At 40.2% G+C, this 23,320-nt stretch overlaps 1 protein-coding gene across 29 annotated transcripts in view; it reads right to left on the reverse strand.

The window, feature by feature from the left end:
• LOC121313165 (band 4.1-like protein 3) overlaps window positions 1-16,410 on the reverse strand; it is a 115,196-nt gene extending 98,786 nt beyond the window's left edge. For all 29 annotated transcript variants that reach the window (XM_041245437.1, XM_041245432.1, XM_041245417.1 and 26 more), the window contains exon 1: window positions 16,339-16,410. In XM_041245437.1, coding sequence (XP_041101371.1) covers window positions 16,339-16,395 — 57 coding nt within the window. In that variant the 5' untranslated portion in view covers window positions 16,396-16,410. The remainder of the gene's footprint in view (window positions 1-16,338) is intronic.
• Between the last annotated feature and the right edge of the window lie 6,910 nt (window positions 16,411-23,320).

The raw sequence follows: 23,320 nt of genomic DNA on the forward strand, positions 1-23,320 counted from the left end.
TTCTTAAAATAATCACGCAAATATGAGGCCCGCAATTACTGACAGCTTTAATAAATTAGACAGAATATTTAATAGACCTCATTTGCAAAATCCCCCTCCAATTTTAGCAGTTTCGTTCAGAAACGCCCCAGAATTTCAGATATGTATTGGCCCTTAATTGAGTGTTTATGCCATTGCGTGTGTTTTATAAATCCCGTCCAAGAATTCAGAACCCTCAACGGCCATTTTACAGTCGTAAAACATGCGCAATCCTTTTATAAATCTGGGCCTTAGTCCCTTTTGCATTAATCTTGTACAAGAAATACCGCACTGCTGCTTAGCAACTTATACAAAACGTCATAGAGCTTCAAATAACCCAGTGAACATCTAAACACTTTGGCATTGAACTGGAGCAGTATTTGTGCTTGTATGGTTCAATACAGCAGCTCTTGCTGCAGTGCAGCCGAGCAAGGCGAAAAGATCCTTGCATTTAATCTCAGATTTGCAAAAGAGTCTTAGAGTCTTAGACTCTGATATTCCTTTAATTATTAAAGACCACACTGGTGTCAAGAAAGGGGACATACTGTCTGTATACTGGTGGGGAATGTTTTAATGTTATCAATGCAAATGCTTGTTTAACAGTATAGTACATTTAAAAGCTATGCTTTTCAATATTCAACATGTACTGCACCAACATGAATGTAATATGCTATTGCTTCATTCAGATTGTGGTCTGTTGTAAATCAGGACAGTGAAGAGTCATTCGACTGTAAGCATAATAAACTAAGACATCAGCAGTAATTCTGAAGTGTTATTTAGCAACAATAAAAACATTTAGAAGAGCAGAATATAGATTTTTCAACAGATATGACGCGTACAGAGTGAATTAATAAAGCAGCAGTAAGCAGACTTTGCTTGTGGTTAAGGCGGCAAATCCAAACAGATGACTACAATTAAATGCAGATAAAAACAAGACAATGGAATTTCAGGAGAATGCATTCTGAACTGATAAACAGCCCCAGAGTTTCCTTTAATACAAAACTTTCCCATTTTGCGCATTCTTATTTGTATACAAGTTTCATTTCAGCCATGGTTTATCTGTTTGTAGTTGATGACACTCTAATGTAAGTGTGCTAGAAAATAGCCATAAACTAGTGTGTGTCATCCATCTCCACCCATACTTATTTTCAGTAGAATTTCCCCTATATATATATATATATATATATATATATATATATATATATATATATATATATATATATATATATATATACACACACACACACACACACACACACACACACACACACACACACACACACACACACACACACACACACACTACAAATATCTTGTCAAAATTAAAATAAATACAATTCATTACATCACATACTGTAAACAACTAAATGCATATAGAATTTAATTATAAAATTATATATATATATACAGTTATATATAATACACAATTACAAAATACAGTGGTTCCCAACCTGTGGTCCGTGGGGGTCCACAGGAAAACAGAATAAAAATTGCCTCCTCGCAACGGCAAGCCCAATTTCACAAGGCAAATCATCTTCAGCAGAACATAACACCTGCTGCTGTACTAAACTAGTTGCAGTGTGAGTAGATCACATTACATGCAACTCACCGCACATTAGAAGCAACTACACCTGGTTCGTCCCGCTGTGGGATGCTTCAGCAATGGGTCACTGGATAAAAACAGGGTCTTTGAACAGGAACTATGAAAATGAAGCAAGTGGCAGTGGAGTACAGAGGCGGCTCATCAGCTGAGGCAAGTGAGACATGGCCTCAACAAAAATTCCCATAGGCTAAAAAAAAATAATTTGGTATATTCTTTTTTTATTTAATTGAGAAACACATTAAAGTACAATTTAGCATGTATCTATTAAATAAATGTAAGGCCACAGAAGAGCTTGTGACATTATTTAAAAGTCACAACTTATTTTCACCAGTACAGAAAGTGCAGTGCCAGAAAGCTGGAACAATGTAGTGCTGCCGCGCTGCCGCACTGCCACGTGAAGCACAAACCTTAAGCGCCTCACAAAGCTGCTTGTTACCAAGGCAACTAACCATGCTGGGGTCCCTTTATGAAGGCTTTGCTATAGTAACCACAGCTTGGTGAGGCGGCACCTACTGATTTAGAGTAGATAGAATTTGTGCGATTTTAATTTTTTCAATAATGGCTTTAGTTGAATCTGATATAATATGCGACCTGATGAAAATAAGTTTTACAGTAAGATCCCAAAAAGAGAGACGTTCAATTGTTCAGGACGGCAGAATAACACAAGCACTAGAGATTTTGAAAAAAGATGGTAAACAATTGTGGCAAGGAGTCAATAAAATGGCAGGCAGCACTGTGAACAAACAATTGTTGGCCATGTTTCCTTATTTCGACTAAATAAGGCAAAGTTTAATCTCTTTTAATGGACGTACAACTGTTAGTTTCTTGCCACGACATGACAAGCTGCCTTGTTTGTTCTGAATGAATGATTTTGTGATATTGTATTTGTGTCATTATAGCGAATGTTCCATGCTGGTGTCACATAATGATTTGTAGAATTAAATACTACGTGGTTTCTGGTTCGTCAATTGATTATAAAAACCTGTATCCGCAATTCTGTAAGTTGTGTGGTGTTTACAGTGCTAACGTTGCTTTTTTAATTCATGTGTAAAGTTAGTCTTCACGCAATAAAATCTGACTGGCATCTGGTTACACGTTCGCCACCACATACTCTTGTGAAAGTGGATTTTCTGCACTTGTGTTGAATTCAAAGTACCGGAGTAGGCTGGATGTGGAACCAGACTTAAAGCTAAAAGTGTCACCACTCCAACCTGACATTCGGGATGTGACATCACTGAAACAGCACCATTCATTATAAGGTAAGTTAATCAACTTCCCATATGGCATCGTTATCAATTGCCGCGCTATAGTGTAAAGCAAAATGCATCGCATTTCCTTGTATAGCGACTGTGTGTCACTGTGGTAGTAGTACATGGTGGTCCACAAAGATTTTGGAGGTTCAGAACAGGTCTGCACACCCAAAAAGGTTGGGAACCACTGACTTATGACACACATACACACACACACACACGTAATGTAGTAATTACACATTACAAAAATATCCAGTGTTGTGGAAGGAGGGGGGTATGAATGAATGAAAAGCATTTCCAACAGCTAACCTAAAGGGCGACATCAGCAGTGTTTTCTTCTCTTGAGAATACAGCACAGGTCATGTGACCCAGATGGCATAAGTCACAGGCTAAAAAAAGAAACCTGCTAATCTCTGCACATCCAAAAAATCCTGTGCAGTGCCATGACAGGAAGTCAGAAAACAACCTAAATTCACATTAGCTAGATAATACTTCCACACTCATACAAACAATTCCTTGAAAACAACTTCATGTTTTTCTTTTTCTACACACACAAATGAAGCTAGGTGTGTAGCGATACAGTAATTTATCATGATATACAGGTCCCAATATGATATGTATCACAATACATGTGATGGTTCTTATGTGCTACTTGTATGATGCACAAGAAGATCAAATAATGAATTAATAATGGACTACTATGTTAAAAGAGAAAAAATAACCAAGAACAGCTTGGTGAACCACAATGACCTGTGTTATGCTTTTGGTGTAATTTCACAATAAATATTGTTCCTCTGTACAAAACGATATATTATGTAAAGAAAGTATTACGGTTCATGGATACGCGATTAATAATTACAGCCCTAAATAACGCCCCTTATGAATCATTACAGCCTTGCGTTATACCCCTTCTGCATTTATCATTTGCAATGACTGAAAGCAACAATGTAGAAACCAACATGGTTTTTTAAACCTAAAACTGAAGCTTCTGATTGGTCTTTGCTGTGATTCTGTAATGAGTATATTCCAAGAGAAAGCTTCTTTTTATTGCAAAGAAATGGATAGAAGCAGATTGAATAGATATAAAAAAATTCAATACATGTTGTTCCTTTCAAAGTCTTCTTTTTTAAATCTTTTTTTTATATTTTTTTTAAATACAAATGAACTCAGATACTATGCAATTATGATGTTAGTGAAGTATCCAACATAGGCTCTTTATGAAAAAAAAAAAACCAGAAAGAAATGTATTGGGGTGAGTGCGGATCTGTATAACCTAGCAACCCTCACACATGTTTATTGATTTATCATGCAATATAATTTGTTATAGAGTGGTTAGAGCAGGGGTTCCCAAACTTTTTTTTTACCACTATTAGGACTCCTTGGGAAAATGTCAAATTAAAAAAAAAACATTTGATATGTTTAAACCTGTAACATTATAAATAAACCTAGTCTAAACTGTCCTTTATTCATTTCATTAAATATTGTGAAACATGGAAATCACAAGAACATGCAGTGAGTGAAAATAATTTTTGAAACACTTTCATTTCAGTAAATAAAATACATTGCAAAAACTAAACAGACATTTTTATCAAACCTTCAAATTAGGTACCTTTGTATAATTGAACATTTTAGAAATGCAGTTATTTTTCTTGGTCATCAAACAAGAAAGAAGTGCATGTCTCTTATTATTCCCATTCATAAACAACTGAACAGGAATCACTTTTGAGTAAAACCAGTACAATGTGCACAAAAACATAACTCTTAAATCCTAATTTCTGAACACTGTGTAACTAAATGTCCAGCCGTTACCTCTCACACTGAACGTTAGTTTAACTACCGTAAACCTGTTTCCCTGAAAGAGAAGATGGCACCAAACATCGGTATGGGATACACTCCTGCCTATTGGTAGGTGTCACTGAGCTCCTATATCAAAGCTGCCGATAGGCCCCCTTCCCCCAGTGACTTCCTCAGTCCCGCCTCATGAGGGTACTTAACCGTCACATAGGAGAAGGAACATCCTCTTTCGCGACGAAACCGTGATGTCGACCGAAGCAACCTCGTGGTTGGTGTCCATCTTCTCTTTCATGGAACCATGTTTACGGTAGGTAAACTAACATTCCCTTTCAAGATGTACACAGGGTAGCCCAGCTAGCCACATCACGGATTTCAGCCATGGAAGCACCTTGGAAGAGGGCCCATGACACAGCCACACCTCTCGTGGAATGTGCGGCTATCCGCCCAGGTGGGGGTAAGCCAGTACTATCATATGCAGTCGAGGCTGTGTCCTCAATCCAATGCGACAGCCGCTGCTTGGAGAGGTTGCTTGCAGCGCTCTTGTCCTATCCACATAACATCTCAATGCCCGAACTGGGCAGAGAAGGTTCAACTTTCTATCCTCTTCCATCGCAAACGGTGGAGGATGAAAGGACTCCAGTTCCACAGACTGATTCAAGTGGAAGGCTGTAACCACCTTGGGGAGAAAAGCAGGGTTTGCATGCAGTGACACTCTGCTACCATCATCCCAAATAGGCATACAGGAGCTATGCACAGATAGCGCTTGCAGCTCACTAACCCGCTTTGCAGAGGTGATAGCCAAGAGGAAGTCTGTCTTCATGGATAGGTGCAATATAGGCCAAAACAGGGCCTGCATGAGAGCCTCCAGTGCAATCTCAAGGCTACATTCAGGGAGAGTGGCCCTCCTAGGAGGGCGCAATCGTAGAGCGTCTCAGAGAAATCGGGTAGTCAAAAAATGCGCGGCCAGGGACATTGAGTTAACGGGGGCATGGAAAGCAGAAATAGCTGCTAGGTAAACCTTCAGTGTGGAAGGTGATCTACCAGCGTTAAGCAGATCTTGTAGAAACTACAAGATGGTAGGCATGGGACAGGAGATTGGATTATTACTGTTAGAACGGCACCAATCTTTAAACCTTTCCTTTTATAGGCATACAATAAACAAGTGGAATGCGCCCTAGCATACTGCAGCATACACACAACCGTGTCTGACAGCCCTAAAGCTGACCAGCAGTCCCTTTCAGGGGCCAGACCCATAGCTGGAGCTTGCCCGGCTACCAAAGTGTGCCTCTCGTCTGACTAAGAAGATCCCGGCGAAGCGGGATTTCCCAGGGCAGGCCATTCAATAGCTGGCACAGGGATGAGAACCAGATTCTCCTTGGCCACCTGGGAGCCACTAGAAGAACTGAAGTCTTCTCCGATCGGACCTTTGAGAAAGGCCGGGAGCAATGGTGGGAACGCATAAAGGTGCGCTATGGGCCATACGTGGGCTAGGGCGTCGACACCAAGTGGACAGCCGCAGCGGTGGAGGGAGTACCATAGGGGGCAGTGTGTCGTCTCTGCCAACGCGAAGAGATCGACCTGCGCCTTCCCAAAACGTTCCCAAATGCACTCCACCACCTGAGGGTGGAGCCGCCACTCCGATGGGTGCGGGCCCTCCCTCGAGAGGAGGTCCGCCACCCGATTCTCCACACCTGGAAGATGCATCGCCCGAAGGGACGGCAAGTTCTGTTGGGCCCAAGTGAGCAGCCTGTAGGCTAGGCGGTGCAACCCCAGGGACCAAAGGCCACCCTGCTGGTTGACATATGCCACCACTGATGTATTGTCCGTGCGGATCAGCACGTCTGTTCCGCACCACGGGTAGGAAGTACTGGAGAGCAAGGAACACCGCTTGCAGCTCCAACATGTCGATATGCAGGGACGTCCGGCGGCCCGACCAAGGTCTGCTGACTCCTGCCTTCGCAGACCGCGCCCCAACCCGAGTTGGAGGCGTCCATCGTCACTACCCTGCGGGTGTAAATCGCCCCCATTCGGACTCCTTTGCACAGGGGAGAGGTAGCCCTCCACCAGGGCAGGGCCGCCGAGCAAGCAAGACACACTGTCAGCCGACAGCGTCTGTCGCACTTGGAATGAAGATGGAACACGTTGAGCCACGCTTGCAGTGGGCGCATGCACAGTATACCCATCCCGATGCTGATATTGCTACGGCACAAGGCGCACCCTTGATCCATGTCGAAACAGGGAGAGTTGGTGCTGGAGAGCTGCTACTCTGTTGTCTGACAGGTGAGCTTACTATTAATCTGCTCTAGCATCGTTAAGGGGAGACCCAGTCTCAACCAGATGCTTCATCACAAACAGCTGTGTGGGCCAGCGCTCCTTCCTGCGATTGGGCAGATCAACCAGTCATACAGGCAATCCATCACCCTGATCACTTGCTGCTGCAAGGAAGCGAGGGTGGCATCCATGCACTTGAAAGATGCGAGGGTAAGGAGCCAACGGCCTGGCGAGCCACCATACGGCTCAGCCGTGTATTGAAACACTTAGGCCCCAAGGGTGCAGACGCATCGAGGGCACTGAGTGAGGTGGAATGCACTACTGGTGCACTGAGCATCGGGGACACCGAGTGTTTTTAACATACTGTGGCGCAAAGCACCGAGGCATGGATGTGAAGTCAACACAATCCGGGGGAACGCATAGAAGACACCGGGGTGGATACAGAGGCTTGAGTGACTGCAGTATGCAATCAGGACAGCAGTACAGGGGAGCACACGGTGCTGCAAAATTGTACAGGGTGGGGATAACCTGGTCCTGGAGCACATGCAGTCACACCATGTGGCAATTCATTGCGTATGCCAGAGTGGAGCACAGGCTCAAGGAGCTGCGACGTGTTATGCAGGAACAAGTGACACATTCCCCATGCCAGGCGGGTGACCAAGCACGCCAATAGGCGGGCTAAAATAAGCCTGCTGATTCAACTCAACAGCAGGACCCTGCAGAGCTGGGTCCTGGTAGAGGAATCATGCTGCTACTACTTTTTCTTTTCAAATTGCAAGGCAGTAAAGAAAAACACATATACACAACAGCAAATGTGGATGTAAAATAAAAGGTCACCACGGCAGGGCGTGCAACTGTTCTGTTTTGTTTTATAAACCGCTCGCCGAGTAGGCGGGCTGAAAAAGCTAGCGGATTCAACTCGAAAGCGGGAACACAACAGACCTGGTTCCTGGTAGAGGAGTCACACCGCTACATTTTTCTCTTTAAACTGCAAGGAAGTAAGGAAAAACACATATACACTACAGCTATTGTGAGTATAAAATCACAGACACCACGGCAGGCTGACACAAGCTGGCGGATTCAACTCAACAGCGGGACACAGCAGAGCTGGAGTCTCGGTACAATTGCACGTGAATTAATAAAAGTGCAATTCCTTGTGCTCACATATTATTACATTTTACCTGCACGTGAAGTGCCTAAATACAAACATACATTTTAAACACTTGTAACCCATATTTATATCCTGTGTATTTTATACAGAAACACCAACATTAACACACTACATACAACATAAAACACTGATAAACATAAAGGGGTGGGACACTCCGCCACAAGCTACAATCAAAATAAGGCCCAACCACGGCCCACAGACGGCTGGTGGGCTAGCTCGACAATGGCAACAAGGTAAGCCCAGTTCTGTGGAGTAATAGTGCTCTCCGAAGTAAGAAAGGGTGAAAAACACACACAATTCTTAACAATAATACTTACTGTACTAAGACGGACAGACAGAAAGCAGCAGCCTGACACGCGAAGCGCACAGGTGCTGACAGTCAGAAATAGAATAAAAAGGCTACGAATTTTTAAACTACTCCAGGAAAGCGGTGATGCCAGCTTTCAGCACAAAGTTCAGGGGAACTAGCAGTAGCTTACACGGTACTTTTTAGAAGAAAAGAGGGCTCAATGCAACACAGAGGTCTTACCTTACCAATGTGAGAAGCGAAAGAGGATGTTCCTTCCCCTGCGTGACGGTTAAGTACCCTTGGGATGCGGGACTGAGGAGGTTATTGGGGGAAGGGGGCCTATCGGCAGTTTTGATATAGGAGCTCAGTGACACCTACCAATAGGCAAGAGTGTATCCCACAACCATGTTGGTGGCCATCTTCGAATTGAAAGGGAACTATCATGCACAAAAAGAAGGAAAATACAGAAGAAAACGAGACCCTTTCCTTGTCATTTTTTTTACCACTCCTCTGTACAAATAAATACAATTTGCAAACTCACATTCAGTTGGCTTGCAACACCCCCAACCAAAAATAAACCAAAAGAAAACTTCTGAAAATAAATCAGTCAAAAAATGTTTTTTTTTTATTATTATTTTCCAACAAAACATATCTAGCTTTATTTTAAGATGACTGTGAACATGCCAGTAAATCAATGAAATAGCAGTATATGCAAACATTTTAATCAATCAATTACTGGTATGTAACAAGATTTATCAGTTTGATTAATAACTTGATTTAGTTAATATTGAAACATACAAAGTACTCAATATTTTAATGTTAATAGCTAATTAGTCACAAAAATGTACTTCATAGGCATCACTTGAATTTTTAAATGAATGTTATCAAGTACAAAAGTTAGTATGAAAACATTTCTACAAAAGAAAAAACCCATTCCAGCACCTCAAAATTGAGCCCTCGGTACAAATGCATTCAAACTCCTGTAGCTGCTTTTTTTATTCTTTATACTTTGCAAAGCGTAACTTTATTAACACTGAACACACTTTTTACATCTACCAGCATAGCGATCACATGACCTTAACACTGCCCTACTGTCAGAGCTCTCGCTCTACATCCTGCCTACAGGTAGGCAATCTGTGACCTCTGATTTGTGAATTTCTGCTTTGATTGACAGTCTGCCAACACTGCCTTGCTGCACTTCATTTTTTACAGTTACAGTTACAGCTGCCACCGGTGCCTGTTTTTCGCTATCAATACAAAAAAATACATAGAATGTCATTGTCATTGCTCCCATGACCCACCCGGGACTGTGTTGCGGCCAAACTTTGGGCCGCGGACCACAGTTTGGGAAGTTTAGAGTACTGTATATGCCCAGTCCAGTCCAGGGCTAATGATTGGGAGGGGCCTTGTATTATTTATATAGGGGTTGGTAAGGTGAGCACCCATGCATTAGTGGACTCAGGATGCGGGTAAAATCAAACCATTGGGACAGCGGGACAGTCTATTAATCAAGCCGGTCGCCTATAAAATCCGAGCTCTAGTGGAGATGGAAATCCTGATAACCAGGTCTCAGATGAGATCACTACTGCGGTTAGCGCTTTATCTCAGAGTACTCCACAATAATTAACCATATGATTAAGAGGAAGCTATGCCAGGCCTCAGCTCTAATTTCACTAGATTTCAGTAAAGAGTTGATTCTTCAGACTGATGCCTCCCATATTAAGAACATAAGAACATAAGAAAGTTTACAAACGAGAGGAAGCCATTCGGCCCATCTTGCTCGTTTGGTTGTTAGTAGCTTATTGATCCCAAAATCTCATCAAGCAGCTTCTTGAAGGATCCCAAGGTGTCAGCTTCAACAACATTACTGGGGAGTTGATTCCAGACCCTCACAATTCTCTGTGTAAAAAAGTGTCTCCTATTTTCTGTTCTGAATGCCCCTTTTTCTAAACTCCATTTGTGACCCCTGGTCCTTGTTTCTTTTTTCAGGCTGAAAAAGTCCCTTGGGTCGACACTGTCAATACCTTTTAGAATTTTGAATGCTTGAATTAGGTCGCCATATTGATCTGGGGGCAGTCCTGTCCCAAAAAGTTGATGGAGTTCAGTCCCAAAAAGTTGATTTCAAGAACTCTCTCTTGATATATATATATATATATATATATATCTGACCCAGTTCTAAAATGGCTCCTATGGAAATAAACTTCTCCATCATTGAGAAAGGGTGTTTGGCCATCACATGGGCTAAATACACTCTTCGTGTACTTATTGGGATGTTCCTTCTCTCTTATCATGGAACATGCCCTTTTATGGTGGTTCTATATGATGAGGGATGCGAACACCCGAATAAGTCATTGGTATCTGGCGCTGCAACCCTTCTACTGCCAAGTGAAGCATCATGCGGGTGAATAGCACCAAAATGCTGATTTTTTATTCATGGTAGAGGGAGGGCCATTAGGGGACGTAGGGTTAGCCGAGAGTTCCTTCGGCATCGCTCTGTGGTGTTAGATATGTGCAAGAGATAGAAGGAATCTGAACTGCTACTCTGAACTGCAATTTGATAGACTGTGGCGCCGGGCTGATCACAGGGAGGAATTTGGCAATATAAAGGGGACTCAGCTATGTAGGTATGCCCACTTACGCTGAAGTTACTAATGCACCAGAGCAAGGCGTTTTTGTTTTTGTGTTTGCAGAGGACTAGCCCTTTGCTGCCGATGCATTGGAATATCGTAACTTTTGTTACGATGACAAAACTTGTCATATCTCAGCCGTCCAACCAGCAAACTTGTTTTTCTTTTAAGTCATGACTACCAGGCATGTAATGATACCATTGGCTTAGGGCTAGGATGTGTGGGACATATAATATTTTTCAAGATGAAGATGAGTGTCATTGCCGGCACTATTACGACTGAGTGCACAGCAGATTTGAAGTTCTGTGTCTCTAGTTTTACAATTCCAAGAGTGCTAATCTACATATCATCTAAATGGTAAGTACTTGGGCTAATTAGTTATATTGTTTTTTTTTTTTTTTTACCAACTTTATATTAGTTTTTTTGTGTTGAGTACATCTGCAGTGTTTTGGGTTTTTTCCCGCTGTGTCATCTGTGTGTGTGTGAGTGCTTGCAGGGCATGGCTAACTTTTATGACTGTAGACAAGAGTAACTACAGTACAAACATCACTTTAAAAAAAAAAAACTCTTATAGTTAGTTTCACATATATGTTTTTATTTTAGATTTGCGTTTCCATTTTTTAAACTTGTTTCTCTTCAGGAGAGAAGGCAAAACTAAATTTGTATTAGCTAATTTTTGTTTACTTTTTCTAGGCTATTCATTATTTATCTGTAGTCATTATTATTACTTAGCTATGCATTTATTATAATTTTTTAACATAATATTTTTTATTTGATATAAAAGAATGAAGAATAATTATTTAGTTATTTAATTATTTAGCTACCTATTTTATTATTTGGCATGTGTGTGTGTACGGTTCCCCCTCTTTCCTCTGCCGGTGGAGGCGGAGTCAGCAGGCAATCTTCCTCTGCCAGGGGAGGTGGAAACAGCAAGCAATCTCTCTCTGCTTCTGGATACTTGGGCTTTCTTGTGCTCTGTGGACACACCGACTCCCGTCTTCTGGGCGCTGGACGCTGAGGCTCCTCCCTTCTGGGCGCTGGACGCGCAGGCTCCTCCCTCTTGGGTGTTGGATGCTCAGATTCCTCCCACTTGGGCACTGGACACTTAGGCTCCTCCCACTTGTGTATTGGCAGCTCGGGCTCCTCCCACTCCAGGTCCGTGTCTGCGTCCTCATAGACCTCCAGTCAGCTGTCTACCTCATGGCCATAACGCAGGCAGTTTCTGTACCACTCTTCATCCTCTCACTTGGGCGCTGAGCACTCTGGCTCCTCCCACTCCATGTCGGTGTCTGTCCCAGTTGACCTCCGGGCAGCTGTCCTTCTCATGTCCATAGCACAGGCAGAAGGAGTATTGTGGGACACTGGCCTGGGCATACTAGGACTGTTCTGCCTCTCGCTCCTGGCAAACCCAGTCCATGATCTGCGTCATTGCCTCCAAGGCCTCCATTAGCCCTGAATGTCCTCTTGTGATCCCTTTCAGCTGGATCACTGGCTTCAATTGGGCGAAATCCAGGAGGCTATCCAGGTGGCTGTCTCCCAGCAGATGTCTCCCCTCCATTCTTAGCCACAGGGGGGTGATGGAGTCCATCAGCCAGCCCTCATACTTCTCCATTCCTCTCTGGAGGGGAGGCCCTTCCTTTCCACTCTGGACAGGACCTCTCTTTCGTAGTGCCTTACCTATATGATGTGCACGCACCACGAAAAAAAAAATCCTTTCCGTCCAAAAAAGTATTTCCAAACAAAAAATTGTACCCGCAGTACTGCTCTGGCCTGGGTCCATGGAAGCGCTAGATCCCACTCCTGCCACCATGTGTGACAGGGTAGCTGAGTGATGACGTCCGCAGCCCAGACAGCTGACAGAAACAACACAGGCAGGTACTGGGGTGAAAAGCTTGCTGCGGCGCCATTTTTATTAAACAAAAATATATATATTTGAACAAAAAACACTGCTCACCAGCAAAATAAAAAAAGTCAAACAATAACAAATCACAAAACACAAACTGACACCAAACAAATAAGCAAGTACCATGCTGGTGCTTCCAGCATGCATAGCAATTGTTATCCTTTACTTTCTGTTCATTTCTCGTTCTCTCTTGCACAGTTCCTCCTTACTGAACATCCACCCTGAACACAAAAGCTGCTGGGTTTTTATACAATTACTACAATAAAATAGATTTTATCAAACAAGCCTTACTACTGCTTGTGAAGCATACATGTGAATAAGAGAATGGAAAACAAATGCAACACATTCCTGAAGAGCCTTTTCAAAAGAACAGGCTCAGTGAACTAAAATATCTCAAGATAAGGCTGTCAATATGCACACATCACCTCCTTAAATGGAAGAAGGGGATCTGTCAGACTTACAGGAAAGCTTTTGCGTGATACAATAAAATTATAAGATTGCAACACTGCACAGTAATCATTCTGTGATACTGGAGAAAACCAACCTCTTATCTTTCCTGACTGACATTCTGCTACCAAGGCACTATTTCCACAGGACGAGAAGGCCAAAAAGAAAACCTGACTCAGATCCTTACCCAAGTCCCTTGTGCTTTTGCTGACAAACCTTTGATCGCCCCCGCCAAAGTACCAAGAAAAACAGCTGTAACAGACTGTCAAGAATCCCTGACAATAAAAGTCCTTTGAACTCCATGGACTGTATGACTTATCATAATAAAACTGAAGTCACCTATCATGCTGAGTGAACCAATTCCCTAAATTGTACTTGTCGTGTACTCTATTATTGTGAAAGAAACACTTGTTTTAGAAAATGCCTTACTTTCAAGTATTCTGGCACTTCATCTGAACATTGAGCCTGTCTCCAACCCTTCCAGTGCTGCTTTCTCTAATCATGGACCCCTATATAGCAACAGATTCCCATACTCTCAAAAACATGTGGCAAGGAATGTCCCCAAGTTACCAAGTTTCCTCACAGTCAACAAGCCAGAGCAACTAGGGGCCAAAATAACCCTAACCCTTGGCAACAGTACTGTTTGTTTCCTGGTAAGAGCAAGACAAGTCAATTTCAAATTAATTTTTGTGTTTCAAAAAAGTGAAACGTTTCACATACTTGCACTAGCTGAAATGGCCCAAAATACTTTTGAATAGCATTTGAATAGCACACTTTAGTTTCTTTTAAGGATGTAATAACCAGAGCTATTCTTTTTCATTGCAAATGTTGACTGTACACCACTATAGATTTAAACCGTTGCATCTTAAGGCTGATAAGAGGTAAGAAATGAATGCTGAAGCCTTGGCTTTTACTCATTTTAAAACTCCCCCAGCGTTTATGAAGGTCTAATATGTATACAGAGGAAACAATGCAGATGTGCTGTAGAGCGCTATCATGAATCAACCCAGTAATGCAACCCTTTATAGCTTACTGGCATACACAGAACAACTGATTCATTTAGATCAATAACCCTTCACTTTTGCCTTTTACTGAGGTCATATTCCACACTAAAGTTGCATCATTTTAAGAAATATAATAGCACTATAGTAGCAGCAATATTGAAAGCATTTTATGTATTAAGAGATATAATCCAAAATGGCACTTAATATTTTAGCTTTTTTGGATCTACTTTACACACATTTCTTTCATTTAAACCATTTTACTCACCAAGATCATTCATGTCCCACATTGGGTTGAAGTGCATAGCAGAAAAGTCAGGTTAATTCCACCATGGAGTTTATTCAATGTGAGTATAGAAAAAGAAAAGAGATAACAATAAATTAATTGTGATGCAAGTTACAATTATGCCTATTTGACATAAACTGAAATTAATCTGAGCATTATTTTTCTCACTATAGTCTCTAGCTATCTTTTCATTGCAAAGATCATTTTTAAATATGTACACATGTATTATTTCAAAGGGACACTTGCTCAATATTTCAGTTTATTTATTTATTTATTTATTTATTTATTTATTTTTATCCTTTACTGGCAACTGGAAAAGCACTGACAGTATATTGCCAGAAATTGCATTGACAGAACTTTAAGAAAAGGGCAATAATGAAAAAAGCCATTCAGGAAATTATACATTATTGTTAGGAGTGGTCTGGAGTAAAATTAAAAGGCAGAGTGCTTAGAAGTGACTCATAAGTATTGGAACTTTGTAAACAATACCAAGACAACTTGCATGCTTGCTTTTTTGTACAACTTTAAAGCTGGTCCTGATTAAATAAACTTGTTTATTTAGTTCTAATACCAGAAACTAATGGCACAGTACGCAATCAGAAAACCTGTCAGCATAAAACAAACGGCAGTGTCCAATCAAAATTGTGTTAAAATGTTCTAGTACAATATAACTCCTTGGTGTCACATATATCCTTCAGCAGTTACAACTTCAGTCACTACCAGAAAGAAGATTTGGTTTACAGTACAAACTGTGTTTAAAATAGAATACACAGGGGAACGTCACACAAATAATGGAAAACAGGAAATATCCAGTGAAATATTATCCTTTATTGACTAATGATTAGTCTCGTCTCCGCTGATTAATAATCAACGAAGTGCATTAGACAAGACCGTACCAGTGTCCTGGAAGCAGCACAATCTGAATGCAAATGTTTTGTTTTTGACATACAAATATATAACGATAACATAAACTATGGAGGTGAAAACACGATTTTATTTAAGTAACTGTGTATAATCATGACCGTGATTAACGCTCTGGCCATCGAAATATATGAGTAATTTGATATACCGAGGTATTTGGCTGTGCAAAGACAAAAGCACATTAAGAACTGCAAATATTGTACGTGCAAGATATTATAAATGTAACTCTTTAACATTTGGAATATTGGGCTTTTGTGAATTGCATTACTATATTAGGTTTTATATACATTTAAAAGATTTAAACCTTATATTAAAAATCAAACTTAAATTTCAATAGTTAGTAAATTAAGACGTGTCAAGTGGAATCGCTACGTCCGAAGCTTTCGTTTTTATGTAGATTGTATTAAATTTCACATTCCTATGTTTTGTTAATCGTTTGAAAACGATCTATAATTAACAACCTACGGCTGTCATGCCACTCCAAAAAATTGCTCAAAAACACAAGTCCCCATCTGCAGTCACTGCTATACTAGCATAAACAGCTGTACATCTGTCACCAATACAAGCCTTTTTGATTTAACACTTTAACTTAAAAATATCATTTGTCAAAACCAAAATGTTCTTTCATACCTGAGTTTATCCTTCTACTAATGAATATAGTTTTGCACCAGGTAATATCAGCAGTAAGAAACAACCATTCCTCGAATCAAACAGTGGAAGCGTCCAAGGTTGCAGCACACGACTTTCTTACACGCACCTTACAAGAAACACTCAGGCAAGAGAACTTTACACCTGCAACAGATCCTACTTTCATTGCGCAAAACCAGCCATCACCGCCCACTGACGCCTACAATTGGTTACACCGCATTCCAGTCCACCCAGGTTTGGAACAGCAACTCTTCAAAAGGAAAAGATTCTTGCAGTAACCACATAGGTAGCGTTTCATAGGTCTTTGCAGCTGATATTAATATTACTGTGTGCTAAGTAGTGAGGCTGTGATTGGGTAACATTTGCTAGGGGCTGAGTCTACAGTATGATGATTAAGCTGCTGCATTACAGTTTTGTGCACGGTATCTTTTTTAACCTTGGCAGCCGAAGGAACTCAACGCTTAGGTTAGTTAGGTCAGCATTTAGACAGTGCAGTAGTGGCAGTGCGGGATAGAATAGTAATAAGAGGAGCCTCAGTCATGTTGTTTACATTGTCATCGATGTCCTTCTCGTCGACACTATAAAATGTCACTAGGGAAATTCGTCGGGCTGTGGCGCTGTGCAGCAACGATTAATTATGTGTACATGCACTAACAGGTAAATAATAGTACACCATCCGAACAAAATCCTTTTAGACATTATTTTCTTTCAACAGGACCTAATCTCACATGCATAATGCATATACCACTTCACATGTTTCATAGAATATTATAATAGCAACCCCTGTCTACTCCTTATCTACACACCTGTAGGAAAAAAGGCGCATTGTCTCATGGGCCTGAAAAAGGTTGTGCACATACTGTTGGAAATATGAAAACTATTGACTGGTGGCAGTCATTGGATTCCAGTGGTGTTAGTGGCTGTAGGTAGTGTAAGCGAATCAGGCAGTTGTTAGGGTATAATTTTGTACACACCACGTTTTGGTTTACAGTACATGCCTCTAAAATATTTGAAAGACTTCTAGTGGAAACGTTAGGCACGGAAGTGAAAGGTTCACTGATTTAAATTTAGCACTGTTGAGTTATAGTTATGGACAATGCTTTATTCATTTTAATATATTTACATGAAACGTTGTTTGGACAGACATTTTATTTGTATAAATGGGCTAATAGCTGATTAATTTGTTATGCAATTAGAATCAATCATTCAATCAATCTTTATTTTATATAGCACCTTTCATAGTTGACCACCATCACAAAACGCTTTACAAGACGCATTAATAACAAGAAAATCCATAATACTTTAAATACAGATAAATGCAAATACATGATATACAGTAAAAAAAAAAAAAAAAAAAAAAAAGCAGAATACATTAATACAGTGGAAAGTGCATAATACATGATGGCTTAAAGAGCATGGAAAGCAAGAGAGAACAGGTGGGTCTTGAGAGTTGATTGAAAGCGAGTGACGGTAGGAGCATCACACACGGACTGAGACATAGCGGGTCAGCAGGTTGAGGAGGTACCCGTGACCTGTGTGATGAAGGGCATTGTAGGTGAGCAGCAGGGTTTTGAATATAGTCCTGAACTTTACAGGTAGCCAGTGCAGCTGGGCAAGATGGGGGTGATGTGATCACGTTTTTTACATCTGGTAAGGATCCTGGCAGCAGCATTCTGGACTAGCTGCAGTCGGTTTATGGTGCATGCTGGGAGTCCACCATATAGAGAGTTGCAGTAGTCGAGTCGAGAGGAGACAAATGCATGACAAAGTATCTCCACATCTGGGAGGGAAAGGTAGAGACTGACTTTGGAGATGTTTCAAAGATGGTAGAAGGAAGATTTGACCATGGAGGAGATGTGGGCATCAAAGGAGAGGTTGCTGCCAAGATGTACACCAAGACTTTGCACTGTAGGGGGAAGGCAGCAGCAGACAGTGTCTGAGGTTCAGGGCAGCTATATTTAGATTCTTAAGTTGAGTTTTAGATCCTACTAGAAGGATTTCAGATTTGTTAGTGTTCAACTGAAGAAAATTGGCAGATATCCAGGCCTGGATGTCTTGAATGCAAGCCGAGAGCCGGACCATGGCAGAGGGGTCGAGGTTTAAGTAGAGCTGGGTGTCGTCAGCGTAGGAGTGAAACATGAGGCTGTGTTGGCGGATGATATGATCCAAGAGAAGCATAGATATTGAAGAGAAGGGGCCCAAGAGCAGATCCTTGAGAGACACCACAAGTGACTGGGTTTGCAACACCACTGACCCAGCATAGAAAACAGACTGCATCTCACTATTCTGTAATATGTATTCTGTTATAAAACAAAATAGTTCCACAAATCTTATTTATTGCACACTTCCATTCGCAAAGAAAATCTCAGTTTTGAAAGGATCATGTGCTATAATAAACACTTATTTAAAAAAAATAAAGAAATAACAATGATATATATATATACATATATATATATATATAGTATCAGTGGTTTACTCTGGGGCTCCACTGGTGTTTTCTGCTGTTGTGCAGCTTTCACTGTTGTTGATGCTGCTTGGTTTCCGTGGGGAAGGCGTGTCTGGTGCTGCCTTCCCCCACAGTATGAAGCCTTGGTGGTCTTTAGTTCACGTTGATCAGAGTCTTCAAGAACTTGTGATCATGCAACTCGGGGTGAGCTGTGCATGGGCAGCTGGTGTGAGATGTTGTGGTGGTTATTCAATCACATTTACCCAGTGGTTCTCAACATGGGGGTGTGTGAAGCAATCCAAGAGGATATATAGCAATAGAAAGGCCATTAAAAATCCTTTAATTTGATGTAAGGCACGGCAGGGTCAGATAAACAATGCATGATTGAGATGTGAAAAATGTACATTCAATATATATATATATATATATATATATATATATATATATATATATATATATATATATATATATATATATATATATATATATGGGATATTAGGTTAAAGAAAGCTCTCAGGTTGCAGGGTAAGCAACTGTTTGATAAATGAAAATAAGGAACGTGTTGAAGAGGTGGGTAGAATTTCACTCTTCATGTGAAATGACCTAGGAGTTGCTAGACAAGTCAGGCTACATTGCTCTGTGTTCAAACAAAGGACAGTATTACCCTATTCAAAATATATGTCACACTGGGTTCAACGTTTGAATTGTCAGATGCAGTGACTGTTTACTCTGGTGCAAAGAACATGTGAAAATTGCAAGAATGCTAACAAGGGAATTGATCAGAGCTCAAAAGCAGAGATCAGAGAGAAAGAAACATGACTGGCGGTGGTATTGCAGCTGCAAGCTCTGATTTAATCCTTAATGAATCAGGCAAACCTGGTGCCAATACGAAGGGTTCATTCTTACTTAATCTCTGGATAGATAGGTTTGGGTCCAAATTAAACCTGCAGGAGGTAAAGAATGTGTAACAGGGAAAGTTAGCTGTTACCATTGTAGAGAGGGAAAAAGAAAGTTATATCCTCAGAGGAGCAATCTTTACATTAGGAGTGAAGCACACTTAAATACATTTATTTCTTCCTTTTGTTTGTTTGTTCAAGCAACATTTGTTTTGTTTATCTTTGTCCTTAAGAATCGAGAGGATCGTCAGGGGTGCCTCGAGTGCTTTAGTGCAAGAGGTCCCGGGTTCGTGCCCGCCCTCCATCTGTGTGTGGATTGCCTTGTCCTATGTGATGCACCTGCCTGCGTTAACTGAGATTGCTACAATATATATATATATATATATATATATATATATATATATATATATATATCTATATCTATATCTATATCTATATCTATATATATATATATATAAATATTTAAAACTTTGCACCATAGTATGAAGATATATATATATATATATATATATATATATATATATATATATATATATATATATATATATATATATATATATATATATATATGATATATCTCCATACTACCGGTCAAAAGTTTTAGAACACCCCCATTTTTTACTGCTTACCTTTGTACCATTTCAGGTTATTCACTGGACTTGAACTGCTTAAATTTCAATAAAAAATGGTATATAGTGTAGCATTCCCGGTTCCCGTAGGCATGCACATCACACAGGGCGAGGTAATCCACATACAGGTATAGGGCGGGTGTGAACCCAGGACCTCAAGCACTCCTGCATAGCACCGATACCGCTGTACAAAAGAGCCGGCTCCTTTGCAAGATTATGTCACCTACCAGCCCTGCTGCAGTCTTCCCCGTGCACGCTACAGTGTTATATAATTTTTGCAAAATGACTTCAGTGATGTTTTTAGTCACTATTTTGTGTAGAATTGTGGGTTGATTTTGTAATGTATTATCCACACTAAACACAATTAACTGATCTGAATTGGATTCAGACCTTTAAAGCCTGGTTAATGCTGTAACAGCCAGCCCACATGACCGAGGGTCTGAGGTTGTTTAAGCACTAGATCTTGCTTTGGGAGTATTTCATCTCAATTTGACAAGTAGTTCTCTATATAGGACAATTCTTAATATGTGACATTTGCAATTCCAGCCTCCATTATAGTACAGGCAAAAAGTACAGTAGCTTTTGGTATTGGTAGAATAGCAATATAGGCAGAGCGCACTGCTGTGGAGCTACGTAATGTAAGTTAGCTCTTACCTAACAATGTGTTACAGAGAAAGCTTTCAAGATAGTGGAAAATACAGCACTAGCACAGTTTTTGGATGAATTTATGATTTATGGAAAGCTGTGCAGAAAATCTGCTGTTTACTGGCTCTATTGCACTTGCATCGAGACCCAACACCATGGCTTTAGCGTCAATGAATTTAAACACATGCAAGAGTACGTTGAGAGCATTGTTCCTCACTACTGTGATTGTTGCATATTGCATGCTTTATTTACAGGTCGCTACAGTGCAGTTTACGCTTGCAAATGAAATGTTTCTATTGCATGTATGTGTTGTTGTACGGCAACATAAAGTAACATTTTTATACAGCAAATCAAATAAATAAACTTTCCAAAGAAATCATTTTTTCAATGATTCTTAGTTAGTTTCCTTGTTTTGCAACATTCTACATTTCCTTGAGCTCCTGCATCTGTCTTTTCTGTTCCTCTGCAAATTCTTACTAAGTACCACTTTTTTTTTCTCTCTAATATGATTTAAGTCTGATAGCACATGTTTAATTTTGGTTTTAATGTGCTCTTGGTTCAACAGCAATGTAACACTGCAGAAGTATCTAATTTTAGTAGTTACTGTATTTTATTCTAACATCCCCTTTCTGCCACGAAAAATAAAAGGGTTTAAAGTTTTCGGTGTAGCCTATACTGTGCTTGTACTGTGGTCAAGCTATCAGACACTTAGCTCGCAATCAGACGCTTATCTTGTATAGATGGTTTCCCTGTTTCAAGCAGTGAAATTCTTCACTCGGAGAGATTTAGAATTGCACTGGAATACAACAAGCGATGAAATACACTTTCATACATTTTCAAAAATAATGAAAAATGTAGTATTTAATAAGTATGAAAGAATTATTATTAATAGCTTATTGCAACACAGACAAAAGATGATTCCAAGTTGTTTAAATTATTAAAAACAGACATTTTTGCTGCTTACTACTGTAGTTGATGTAGTTGACCAAAAATGTGTGTGTGTGTATGTGTGTGAGTGCACAGTATACATGTCTGTACGTATATATATATATATAGATACTATATATATAATATATATATATATATTATATATATATATATATATATATATATATATATATATATATATATATATATATATATATATAACTAACCTTCCAGTGGACCTCCCTAATTTCATTTCATGCAGATGTGTTGTACACATGTCCCTCTCTCATATATTACAGTATGAAGTATTTTACTGTAGCTTTTTTAAGCCCAATATCAGCCCTATAACCATTATTGGCCACTTCTTAATGGTGAGCGGGTGTGGTCTTCAACACATGAATTCATCCAGATTATCCCTGTCCATGACAATCATTGGGTCACATTGAACAACATTTCATGTTCTAAGACACGGTCCTCAAAGTGGTGCCTGAGGGCAAATTCGTGCCCGTGAAGCCAGGCCTTTGTGCCCGTGGCAGCTGTTCTTAAATTATGGGTCATGAACACTTTTCTAGCGGGTCGTAGCGTGGGAAAATAAAGAAAGGTTTAAACACATTTTCCAACAAAAGAGTCACGACAGTCTGTTGACAGTGCTGCTCGCTTATGCTGTGCTTGTACTTACTCAACATTTTTTTTTTTTTGTCCTGAAGGGCCTCTGCAGTACGATCAACCAATTGAATATCTGCATTTTCTCTGTGGTAGCCAAATCATAAGTAAGCTGGGTGGGACATAAACTGTGTCTGTTTCAGTTGCAGGTACTGACAGTAAGTGTAACCAATAGGAGAGTCAAATATCTGCCAAGTTTTGTGCAGCTGTCCAATCATAAGCAAGCAGATGCCATTCATGGTATTCTGCATGAAAATTAAAGGTGAGTGAACAGCCAATGGGAAAGTGAAAGATCTGAGCAGAGGCAGGGTGTTGATATGCCAGGTAAGCACTGAATTTCACCAACTGTTATTGAGAAAAATAATACATATCATATCATATCAGTATGTAGAATTTAATTTTCTCTATATATATTTTTTAATTTCACCAGACAAGGGAAACACTGTAGTAGATTTAGTTTCTCTGAATAATTATACTGGAGATGACGATTTTTAAAACAGAGTAGTGTTGACAAATTTGCCAAATTGAAACAAAGCGAGACACCATATATCGTCTTTTATTTTAGTTTATTCATGGTTATCTGTGTAAACATGTTATTTAAAAATATTAGCACTGCGTAGGCAGTATTTAAGATAATAACCTATGCAATAGTCAGTGTGGCCGCAAACAGCCAAGTAAGATCAATTTATGCCTGTGTCCAAATTACTTTGAGGACCACTGTTCTAAGGGAACTATTGCATTCTATGACAGCATGTATACTGGGCTTGATTCACAGGAAACTTTGCAGAGCTCATGGCTAATGAGAATGTTCGTTAATGATGACCTGAAGATAACAGTTAAGAATGTTCGAACATAAACAATTGCAAAGGATTGTGGGGCATTTCC

Source organism: Polyodon spathula, chromosome 3 (genome assembly GCF_017654505.1).
Source record: "Polyodon spathula isolate WHYD16114869_AA chromosome 3, ASM1765450v1, whole genome shotgun sequence".
Classification (NCBI taxonomy): Eukaryota; Metazoa; Chordata; class Actinopteri; order Acipenseriformes; family Polyodontidae; genus Polyodon; species Polyodon spathula.